The sequence below is a fragment of the Populus nigra genome, chromosome 9 (genome assembly GCF_951802175.1).
Source record: "Populus nigra chromosome 9, ddPopNigr1.1, whole genome shotgun sequence".
Lineage (NCBI taxonomy): Eukaryota > Viridiplantae > Streptophyta > Magnoliopsida > Malpighiales > Salicaceae > Populus > Populus nigra.
Window position 1 is genome coordinate 15210997 of NC_084860.1, and position 11809 is coordinate 15222805.

General features: G+C 31.3%; 1 protein-coding gene across 3 annotated transcripts; it reads left to right on the forward strand.

Annotated features, from left to right (window-relative positions):
* The first annotated feature begins 4975 nt into the window (after positions 1 to 4975).
* LOC133703851 (kinesin-like protein KIN-14N) lies at positions 4976 to 11782 on the forward strand. Of its 3 annotated transcripts, none has more exons than XM_062128556.1 (17): positions 4976 to 5133; positions 5412 to 5662; positions 5763 to 5907; positions 6001 to 6110; positions 6198 to 6317; positions 6408 to 6611; positions 8150 to 8326; positions 8401 to 8475; positions 8584 to 8730; positions 8809 to 8947; positions 9067 to 9176; positions 9647 to 9808; positions 9880 to 10085; positions 10448 to 10529; positions 10619 to 10723; positions 10813 to 10917; positions 11428 to 11782. In XM_062128556.1, the coding sequence occupies exons 2-17, from the start codon at positions 5471 to 5473 to the stop codon at positions 11605 to 11607; spliced, it is 2259 nt and encodes a 752-aa protein (XP_061984540.1). In that variant the 5' UTR covers positions 4976 to 5133; positions 5412 to 5470; the 3' UTR covers positions 11608 to 11782. The 3 variants fall into 3 exon arrangements, with proteins under 3 accessions (XP_061984540.1, XP_061984539.1, XP_061984541.1); XM_062128555.1 differs by having other exon boundaries at positions 4977 to 5159; XM_062128557.1 differs by having other exon boundaries at positions 4977 to 5159; positions 5415 to 5662.
* The last annotated feature ends 27 nt before the right edge of the window (positions 11783 to 11809 follow it).

The following is an 11809-nucleotide window of genomic DNA, read 5'->3' on the forward strand; positions in this document are numbered from 1 at the left end:
AAAAATTGTTTTCGTTTGTTTAAAAGCTAAATTCTTAAGCTATAAAACAAAACTTTTAGACTTTGAATATGTTGTTTCTTTGTCCTATAAAAATAATCATTTTTTCCTTATTTAGTTGTCCTAACTGCACTTTCTTATTGAAAATTCAAAAAATTAATTATCTTACTTTTTTTTGTTTTGTTCTTCATAAAAATAGAATTTACACTATTCTAATTTGATCATATTTAATTTGAAAGGATAATCTCATAAAACTAATTAATGTATCAATATGTTTTGTTTATATTTTTATTTATTTGGATTCTTATTAAGAGGAATTATAGATCAAGTTATAACCTAGTAATCTTGAGTTCAACCAAACATTGAGCCTAAACATGTATGGGTTTGACAATCTACTAAACCCGGCATCCCTAAACCTAGTCAAGCACCGAGCCCACATGCATATAAAGATATTCTCTCTAATTAAATTAGAGATATTTTCTTTTTGGTGAAGTCAGGGATATTTTTTCTTTGACACAGATAAGGTTGCAAATGTGAGCGAGAAAAAGATAAGAAGGATGGGCTATTAAAACATGCTGGATTCTTAAAAGAAAAGGTTCTCAATTATTATTCTCCATGACATATTTATTTTTAGAATCTTTCTAAAATATTAATGTATATTTTTTCATAGAGATACTATTTTTCTAAATACTAAAATTACTAAAATACACATAAAATCAAAGAAAATTAAAGCTATTCACCAAGTGTGTTTGTATCTTTTTAAATACAATAAAGAGATGTCTTTACCTTTGGAATCAAGAAAAAACAAGGCATGCTTGCAGGGGAATTTTTATCATTTCACTTGGTTTTTCTTTTGTTATTTCCATATTTATGAAGGGTGTTCTAGTCCTTTTACATTGAATAATTGATTTTTAAATTTAAAAAATTATTGGCGCATGCTTTTAGTCAGCGCTTGTGGTGCCTCCCGTTGGCAAAACTTGCTCTTTCATCATGTTGTTGAAAGTACCGCTGCATTCTTTTCCTCATTGAGAGATGTATGAGAGTGGAGGATGTACAGTTTATCACCAGTGGTTGTTTTTTCTTCCCTTTCTTTTCTCTTTCTTCCCTAAAAAAGTACACCTCAATCCTCTTTGTATTTTGTGTTTCGATTTCAGTCTTTATTTTTTCCATTTCTAATTTTTATTCTTGGTCCTTTTTTAAATTCTTGTTTGTTTTCAATTTAGTTCTTCAATTATAATTTTTCATTTATTATTTTCTCAATTCAATCCTTATTTTTTTGATTTCTAAGTTTTTTCCTTAACTTTTTTGTTAAAGTTTTATTGGTTTTCAATTTTATTCTTCAATCAAAGTTCATGGTGTATTTGTTTTTCAATTTGGTTTTTTTTCCTTTTTTTTGTTAAAGTGCTTTTCTTTCAATTTAACTCTTTAGTAAAAATTTTTTGTTACCCTCTATTTATTTTTATTTTATTTTCACGCTCATTCTTTTAATTATATTTTTTTTTGTTTTGGATTTTTTTTGTGTAATTAATTTTTTTTTCAGTTTCATCCTTCAACATTAGATTTGTTGAGGAACTGGCTTTACGGTTTTTTCATTTATGATGCTTTCAATTTAATAACTTGGATCATAGATTTGAAAAATTAACAAGGATCAACATTATTTTTTTGCTCATTTTCTTTTATGATTTCATAGTTCAACACTGTTTTTTTTCAAAAAAATATTTACTATGTGGTTTTCTTCAATTTTTTTCTACCGAGTTGACATGGTCTTATTAGACAATGAGTTTTATAAGTCAACATGGGCTGACTCGCCTCATATTACCTAGTATAAATGTCCATCATGCTAACCAGAGTTAACTCAGACAATTTTTTCTATCCATTTTTTATCTAATTTCTCACTTCCAAGCTATCATGATTTTTTTTTATATAAAAACTTTATCCATCTATTATTGTTGGATATTTTTTCTATCATCTAATTAAAATATAATCAACTTATTAAACCTGATTAGACTCGTAATCCAAGCCATTTGTTTTTCTTGTTTCTTTTAAATGTGTTTGCAACAACTATACTATACAAACTTTTTCCTTTTTTAAAATAAAATCTAATTTTGGTTTTCTTTTAATGAATACCTTTTTTTAATATGTATTTTCTTTTTAATATTTTTTTTACTTTATGTTTCAATTAATATCCCTCCTTTATGATTTTTTATTTTACTTATTTTGTTTTTTTTAATAGAGTTTTTTTTAAATTGTTTTATGTGTATAAGATTTTTAAAGATATTGTTCTAATTCATCTACAAACTTCTTTTTATGTTTCACGTAGATGAACTTTATTTTTTTAAAAAATATATATATTTTTAAATAATATTTATAATATATGCAACATTGCATAATATTATTTTCCTCTTTTGTTTTATTTAATCAGTTTCATATTTTGTATATTTCTATTATCATTTGATTGAAGAAAAATTGAATTTAATAAAAAATTCAATATACACAACTAGGTAAGTATCCTATGTTGTGAGATCAAATATCTTGATCTACATCTATCTTTTGATTTTTCTAGTTTTACTTTTAGTTATCGTTAATGACTTTTTATTTAATTATTTATACAAGTTATTATCGATTTATTTAATTAAATACTTGCATAAAATTTTTAATTTACACTTAGAATTTTTTTATGTAAATTGAACATGAAAGGTCAATTGACAGAAATGTTTTTTGTGATTATCTATTAGAACAGGTGCCTCCGGCCAGTATTTATAGGGGTGATCTCATTAAATTAACATGGTTGAATATAAAGTTTAAGATCCCTAACAAATATGATAAAGGATCAATTGATTATGTATGCTTTAATATACATATTACATATGTTTGAAGGTCTTATTTTCACGAGTACTACTAGAATACAATACTTTTGTTCTTTTTGGGTCATTTATAATGAGAGTTGGGGGCATGATTGCATATCTATATTGACAACTACGTAAAGCATGTCTAAAAAATAAAATTATCAGGGTTTTTATTATTTCTTCATGTATAATTATTTTAAATTCTCTGATTGTTAGAATTAATTACATTTTAAATGCTAACTTAAAATTGTAAGTGTTGATTAATATAGCTTTGATCATGAGATCATACTCATATCGGACGTTTAGTAAGTTGGGTAATAATATGTTTGACACTGTCATTCAAATGTCACTATCCATTTGTTCTAGGTAATAATAAACTAAAATTAATTTTAATCAACATATTATTTATATAAATTGAATGCAAAAAATATACTAGATTTATGGCTTGTCATGTCAGAAGGTATGAGACTAGACATTTCATGATAAATCTTATTCATGTCTATGAGTTCTGTCAGGATGAGTTGGACGCACAACAACCACATCAGGTAATGGTTGTAAATGTATTGTATTTTTTGTTATTTGAATACAATTTGTTATCTAATATAAGTCTTTCATATGTTTTGATTGGTTATATAGATGTCATATACAAAGGACTTGATACTTTAGCTTCACCTATATGCCGTGAGGAATATGACCTTTAGTTAGCACAAGTCTCGTTGTAGTACTTCAACATTGTTGAGATGCATTGCTTAGATTGGATAATGTGACAATTTGAACTATCTCAATATATACCGGATCATGTTGATATCAATGATGAGTTGCATAATAGTAGTCATTAGGGTAAGCGCAAAGAAAAGTGGTTGATGATGCTATGATAGATTATATTTTTGAGGAGCAACATTTGATGACTAATGTATATACTTATATGAGATGATATTTGTCCATTACACATTGTTTCATTATATTTATCTGGTCACATTTCTCGAGGTGCCCATGCAATCTAATGCATTATGCGCTCCGATATTCGAGATAGAATCGACTGCTATGCAATGTTGTTTTATATACAACATTTATTAAATATTGTTAATGTTATTATAGATGATGACTACAAATTAGTTTTTTATGTATGTATATTGATTCATAACTTGATACGAGAAGCTTGAAAAACATCAATGACTATTCATGAAAGTGTCAATGAGATGAGATATATTATGACCAACACTACGTTCAATTTATGTCATAATGGATTTCAAGAGGTTAGGGAGGTTGAACGTCTTGAAGTGACACTAACAAAATATGAGATTGTTTATTGTGAGAGTGATAGAGATGCTGACCCGTCCATGAGCATCCCATGCCTATTCACGAGCGTCCCAGGTCCATTCACGAGCTGTGGTGATATTGGTCCTCTTCACACCTATATGGTTGTTACAGACCTATCCTCGAGTTGGACGAGTTAAGGTGATTCTCCAAACCTGTCCACAAGTACTTTAGGACCTTTCATGAGATAGGACGATTATTAGATATAGTCAGATTTTTTTATACTATGAAAATTATGAATAAATGTATAATTAGTTTAATTTTAATAAAATATTATGTTATGTTAATTGTCGGTTTAATTTTGTTATTTATGATTGAAGATGTTATGTGCTGCTTATATAAATTATGTTTTGATGCTGAAAAACTAGTTATTTGAATTATATGAATAATGATATTTTAGGTAAAGAGTTAATGATTAAAGAAATTCTTCCAGGATTATTTTTTTTAGTGAAGTCACATATAATATCTGCAATTCAAATATCACAAACTCAAATATTACAATTGACATTTATGACTTTTGACGAGTCGCTATCTACGACTTCATTAAAGTATGCTAGATTCTTAAATAATTTTTGCCAATTCTATTTTATCAAAAAAAATTTCACTGTGCTAAGTTAAAAAAAACCCTCCAATTTCACTGTTCCTTCCAAAATTATCTGCCTCACCTCTGCAGATAAATATTTCCTTCCTGCTCTTAAAAGCAATGCTTGTGATTCTCATTTGTAGCTTTGAATACAATCAACGGCCCCACCAAACTTACCCCTCTCTCTTTAATATATATCTCAAAATAAATAAATATCACTAGTACTGCTAGCTTTCTTTAAAAAAATATAATAATAATAATAATAAAAAACACAAACTCTGTCTCTCCCTTGCTGCTTCAAACTGACCTGTAAGAATCAGAACAAGCCTCCACTTAAGTCTCAACTCCTCTACCATATCCACTCCTACCGCTACTAATCCTTCTGCACAAGTGAGCTCCTTTTAAATTTCTAAAATGTGGGTTTTCTTCTTCATGCTCTTCTTATTAATGGGTCTGGTCTTTTTTGTAGATAATGATATTTTGTTCTGTTGTTGTTGTTGTCGTCGTCTTTAAAGAGAAGTTTATTTGTGATCTTCACATGTAAAGCTTCTTTTTTTTTTACTGTTTAGAAATCAGGGTTCTCATCTCCATGTGAGGAATTGGTTTTTTGTTTTCTATTTTGGGCTAATGGTTTTTTCTTTTCTGTTTTCTTTTTGTTATTTTCTTAGAAGTGTATTGGTGATGAGGTGCGTGTAGATAAGTGGCAAGAACTTGGATTTGAGAAAAAATGGTTGGGACTGCAAATAATGGCAGAATGAGGCATGCATTTTCAGTTGTAAATGGTGAGGAAGAGGTTGGTCTAAATAGTGTACCGCCTAGTAATGCTGGATCAGAGTATGGTGGGTTTGAGTTCACAAGAGAAGATGTTTATGGTTTGTTGAATGAGAGAATGAAATACAAAAACAAGTTCAATTACAAGGTTAGTGAAAGTTTTTGTTTTTATTTTTTCTTCTGTTAATTTTAAAACAGTTAATTGGCAATTGTGTTTTAAGATTGGCTGCTTTGGGGGGGTTATGTAGGAAAGATGTGAAAACATGATGGATTATATAAAGAGGTTAAGGCTTTGTATCAAATGGTTTCAAGAGCTAGAAGGAGGTTACCTCTTTGAGCAGGAGAAGTTGCAAAATGCATTGGATTTTACTGAGAGTAAATGTGCTGAAATGGGTATGCTTGATTATTGTTTCCCTTATTTTTCTTTGTGTTTATTGGATGCTAGCTAAGCATATGGTTGCTAATGGAAATTTTTGTTCATTTTAGATTTGATGCTGAAAAACAAGGAAGAAGAGTTGAATTTGATTATCGTGGAGTTGAGAAAGAGCCTTGCTTCTCTGCAGGAAAAACTTTCCAAAGAGGAATCTGAGAAGTTGGTAAGAAAGAGTAAATGAAAACTTAAGCATGCTTCACCAATAAAATACTGATTTGTGAATTGATTTCTTCCTTTCTTGATTCTCCAGGCTGCATTGGATTCTCTTGCCAGAGAGAAAGAGGCCAGACTTACTGTTGAGAAGTCACAAGCTTCCCTCTTGGAAGAGAAAGGAAAGATTCAAGGAGAGCTTCAAAGTGCTAACCAAAGGGTAACATAATAAATGTTTTTTGAATGAGTCCTGATGATTTTATTGAAGTGACCTATCTTGTGTGCTTATATTCTTTGTTGAATCCTGCAGATAACATCAGTAAGCGATATGTACAAGTTACTACAGGAGTACAATTCAAGCTTACAACTCTACAATAGCAAGCTTCAGACAGATCTTGATACAGCTCATGAAAATGTAAAGCGCGGAGAAAAAGAGAAAGCTGCTATAGTTGAGAATCTTAGCACCTTAAGGGGTCAATGCATGTCATTGCAAGATCAATATAATTCATGCAAAGTAAGCTTTTATTGGTCTTCCTTTTTTTTTCTTCTTGTTGAAGTGTTGAATCATTTCCCGTGACATACACTAGTTAAATGCATGGTGCAATGTTATTCTTAATGAATAGTCAGGAAGCTGAATTCAATGTGCTTGCAAGAGTAGACACTTGTTAAGAAAAAAGCGATCAGTAGTTACGAGAGAAACTTTTATTAGTAAGTATTACCTATGAGGTAGTTAGGACCATTTTTTGTAGCTCAGAGTACAGAAAGAAACATTCTACTAATTGGATTTGTTGTTGCACACATGAGAAAAACACTTACAAGTTTGTAGTTCCAACTCTCTGTTATCAGGATTGCCATTAAGTATTGATGCACTTAGGCTTCAAGCACCATTTGGCATGTATGTTGGACCTATTGCTTTCAAAATGTAGGCCTGCAATATTTACCTTCTGTTATAGATCTAGTGTTCACTAAGGAACACTTGAAAATTTTGGATAGAAGCATTTTCTTGAAATAAAACTGTTCAAAATGTAAGGCTGCCCAAAAGATTAAGAATGTTGTGAATTTAACTGGTTTCGGAAGGAAAGATGTACAGAGTCTAGACTCAAATTATATATACATTACTAAAAAATGTATCCAAAACATGGGAAATTACATTCCACTCTAGAGGCTTTTTTATGTTAAGCAGTTTAATTGTGATATCTTAAGTTGCTAAAATGTTATAATTTCATCTCAAATGGTGTTACTATATAAAATTGAAAAATTATCCAACCTAAAATTCTAAGCTGTTTGGAATAGTGATATCTTGACTTACAGATCTGTAATATGGGATGTAAGGAAGGTTGAAAAATGCTTTTCATTTAACATTAAAGTTCAAATTTGAATGCCAACGTTCTTGATCTTGAAGGATGATGATGGCAGTTCTGAAAGTATGGGTCCACCTATATTTAACTTTTGAAGACAAAAAGCCTAGCATTACAGGAATTGATATCTGCATAGAGAAGCAAACAGTGACAATAAATCTGGTGAGCTTGTCCCAGTTCAGTGATCTAACTTAAATTCCCTTGCTATAGGAAAATGTTCTCAAAATTCAATGGGGAAGGTCCACATTCCTTTGCCAAGGGTTTTAAGATGGGTAAACTATTAAAATGGACCTCATCATAGACAGAAATTTTTAATTAGGTTGAGTGCTCTGACCATGAAATCATTTGGATAAGATTTTTTGCCTAGTCCAAGGATATTCAGTTAGTACCAACTTATTTTCTTGCACAGTCTTTGTTTTTTTGGTTATAAAGTAGAGGTTTTAACTTGAGACCTCTTTGCATAGCCTTGTTAAAGGTTGTCAAATCATGGCATTAGATCTTAGTGGGGGCTTGTTAATGTTGGTAGTTATATGTGGTCCCTAAAATATCCCTATATTGTTGTTATATGTGGTCCCTAAAATATCCCTATATTGTTTTGTAACTATATTTTACCTAGTCTAAGCATAGTTGAAAAACTTTTTCTCTACTCTTCTTTTAGTATTCTGACTCGATTATTGATGGATAATCCTATCAGGCATCTGTGGATGAAGTTGCAAAGCAAAAGGACACACTGGTGAATGAAGTTGCATCTTTAAGGGCAGAGTTGCAACAGGTGAGCGAGGATCGTGATAGTCTGCTATTGCAAGTGCAAACTTTAACAGCTGAAGTAGTGAATTGTGAAGAGCTCGTTGAAAAATCTAATGAATTGAAGGTTTGTTTTAAAATTTGATTTGACTTCCTATGCATTTACAATTATATTTCCTTACATGTTAAATTTATGCACAGGAAAAATGTTTATCCCAGAGTAACCAGTTGAAGACTCTGCAGGATGAGCTAGAGGCTACCCAAAATAAATTAAGGGTACTATTATCTAGTTTTCAAGAGATTTTTCATTTTCTTGTTTAATTTGTTGCTATTTTATATTGTCATTTGGATTTATTTTTATGGTTAGGGTTATTCTCTTTTTAGGTATCTGATTTATCTGTATTTGAGACGAAAACTGAATTTGAAGCACAAAAGAAACTTATAAGCGAGTTACAGAACCGCTTAGAAGATGCAGAACTTAAAATTGTTGAAGGAGAGAAGTTTCGAAAAAAGCTACACAATACAATATTGGTAATTGTAAAGTCTCTAACTATTTTCTATTTGAGTGCAACATACATTTATCTTATGAAGCTCTGCTATGCTCTGCAGGAACTGAAGGGAAATATTCGTGTGTTTTGTCGAGTGCGTCCTCTGATACCAGAGGACAGTCCTGTTGCTGATGGAAAAGTTGTATCTTATCCCACAACGACAGAAGCTCTAGGGCGAGCCATTGAATTGACACAAAATGGTATGCTTGAAATAACTTAATAATAGACAGAACTTTTTTTAGTCTGCGATATTATTCTCTTGTTCAAATTGATGTATCTTGAACCTTTCAAACTAATGTTATGCTTATGTTCTCAACAGGGCAAAAATATTCTTTCACTTTCGATAAAGTTTTTATGCCCGATGCATCACAAGAGGATGTTTTTGTGGAGATTTCACAGCTTGTTCAAAGTGCTCTTGATGGCTATAAGGTGATTTATCCAACACCAAGTCTTTTCTACTGCAATTTCAAGAGCACATGTGGGAAATAGCAACTGCATGTGTGCACTTATGTGCTAATTTGATTATTTTCTTTTTTCCCAATCCCTTTAAGTGAACACTTAAAACATGAACATATAACATAACAATTATTTTATATTTTTAATTAATATCATTGACTTTTATTTGAATATTTGATTTTTACTCCTTTTTTTTTAAAACACGATTTAACAATAAACAAGTCCAATAAATGCTTTCAGATAATGCTGATTGGGTGCCCTAAGGGCTCTCATTAGCTTTTCCCACTTTAAATCAATTGTTTCAACTCATTGTCCGTTCTTAATTTTTCAGTTATATTGGCACTAAAGTTATCTTAAGTTGTTCATTCAGTTAGTGATGGAAAGAGAAATCTTGAACTTTTCTTTTCTTTTGCATTAAGAGATGATTAGCTTTGTTTTTCCAGGTTTGCATCTTTGCCTATGGCCAAACAGGTTCAGGTAAAACTTATACCATGATGGGCAAATCGGGAAACCTGGAGCAGAAGGGGTTGATTCCCAGGTCATTAGAACAAATATTCCAGACTAGGCAATCTCTTCAGTCCCAAGGCTGGAAATATGAAATGCAGGTGAATAGTAATGCCATTAGATTTTCTTTGTTAGAATCGATGACATAATTTTATTTATACAACAATAACAGGTGTCAATGTTGGAAATATACAATGAAACAATTCGGGATTTATTGTCGACAAAAGATTCATCACGAACAGAGTATGGTAGTAATGGAAAGCAATATGCAATTAAACACGATGCCAATGGGAACACCCTCGTTTCCGATCTTACTGTTGTGGATGTTTGCAGTACTAGAGAGGTTTCTTTTCTTTTGGATCAGGCATCTCATAGTAGGTGAGTACAGTTTGGAACATGAATTTTCCTTAAGCTTTCTCAAGTCATTTACTTTAATCTCGACAATATGGCTATGTATGACCAAAATAGATGTTTTAACCATCTAGTATGTTTATACAATACTGTATTTGTTTGCAATGTTTGCGAATCTCCATATTTCTTTTTGTATTGGCAACTCTACTTATTGTTGATACCTGCTACTCTGGATAAAAACTGGCAGTAAAACAATCTAATTTCGGTTGTCTTAAAAAAGGAAACTTGTTTGACATGCACACACAACTACAATGTGTTGTATGTTTTAAACTTGTTTTCCCTCAAATACAGGGATATGGAACCACAAATTAAAATTTTGTTTCTTGTAGGTCTGTTGGCAAGACTCAAATGAACGAGCAATCATCTAGAAGTCACTTTGTTTTCACATTGCGAATATCTGGTGTTAATGAGGTAAGAATACTCTTGTTTTTTTCAAGGTCTTTTATGCTGTTCCTTTTCTTTTCTCCTCTTTAAATTGAATGTCTGTTTGCATCCCTTAGAACACAGAACAACAAGTACAAGGTGTTTTGAATCTTATTGATCTTGCTGGGAGTGAGCGTCTTTCTAAGAGTGGCTCAACTGGAGATAGATTGAGAGAAACCCAAGTATGTGAATTAACTATTATGATCTGATAGTATTTTATGATTTATTCACTCTTTGTAATCAATTACTTTCTTTGCACAATTTTTATCAGGCTATCAATAAAAGTTTATCATCTTTAAGCAATGTTATATTTGCATTGGCAAAGAAGGAGGATCATGTGCCGTTTAGACACTCAAAGCTTACTTATCTTCTGCAGGTAAGTAGCTTAAAGGACTTAGAAGATGAATTTTAAGCTGCTACTTCTATGGAATTATCTTTGATAGATCAAGTCTTTTTTATTTATATGATTCTAGTAGCAAAATCTCATACACAACAATGAAAGAAACTTTCTTTGGTGTGAGGGTAATTCTTCTTTGAAGATCTTCACACTAAACTATTACATGAAGTTTTATTTTTCTTCCATGCCGCATCAAGTATTTTCATCTATCTTATTAAGATCTCCTAGCCATCATGTCAGCCAAAAGGTTTTTATATATGAATTAATATCTTCTTGGAGCTTTTGTGATACAGAATTATATGTTTGACCTCCCTACATGCATCCCAAGAAAATTACTTGAATAGTTTTTTCTGGGAAGTTAAACGTAATTAGGTGGCATTTCAAATTAAATCCTGGCTAACATGAACATTATACATCATTCTTTCCCACTGTTTTTGTTTATCCTGGTGATCTAAGATATTTGTGTTCTTCAATTCCATCTTATTTCAGCCGTGTTTGGGTGGAGACTCAAAGACACTGATGTTCGTAAACATATCTCCTGATCACTCTTCATCGGGTGAGTCACTTTGCTCACTCCGATTTGCATCCAGGGTTAATGCTTGTGAGATAGGTATTCCTCGACGTCAAGCCAACATGCGGTCTTTTGAGTCTCGCTTGAGCTTGGGCTGATTCTAACATGAGTTGATAGTATTATGTATCTCTGTCACGGGTATTGGTAAATTGAGAAAGTGAGAGTGATCCTAACATGAGCTGATAGTAACTTGTGTAGTGAACTACGTTCTATTGTTTTGTAATTGAGAATGTAATTACTTGCTCTCACTCTATTGTACTTGCTTACTTCCTATTTTCTTTTATCCCCTTACATTAGATT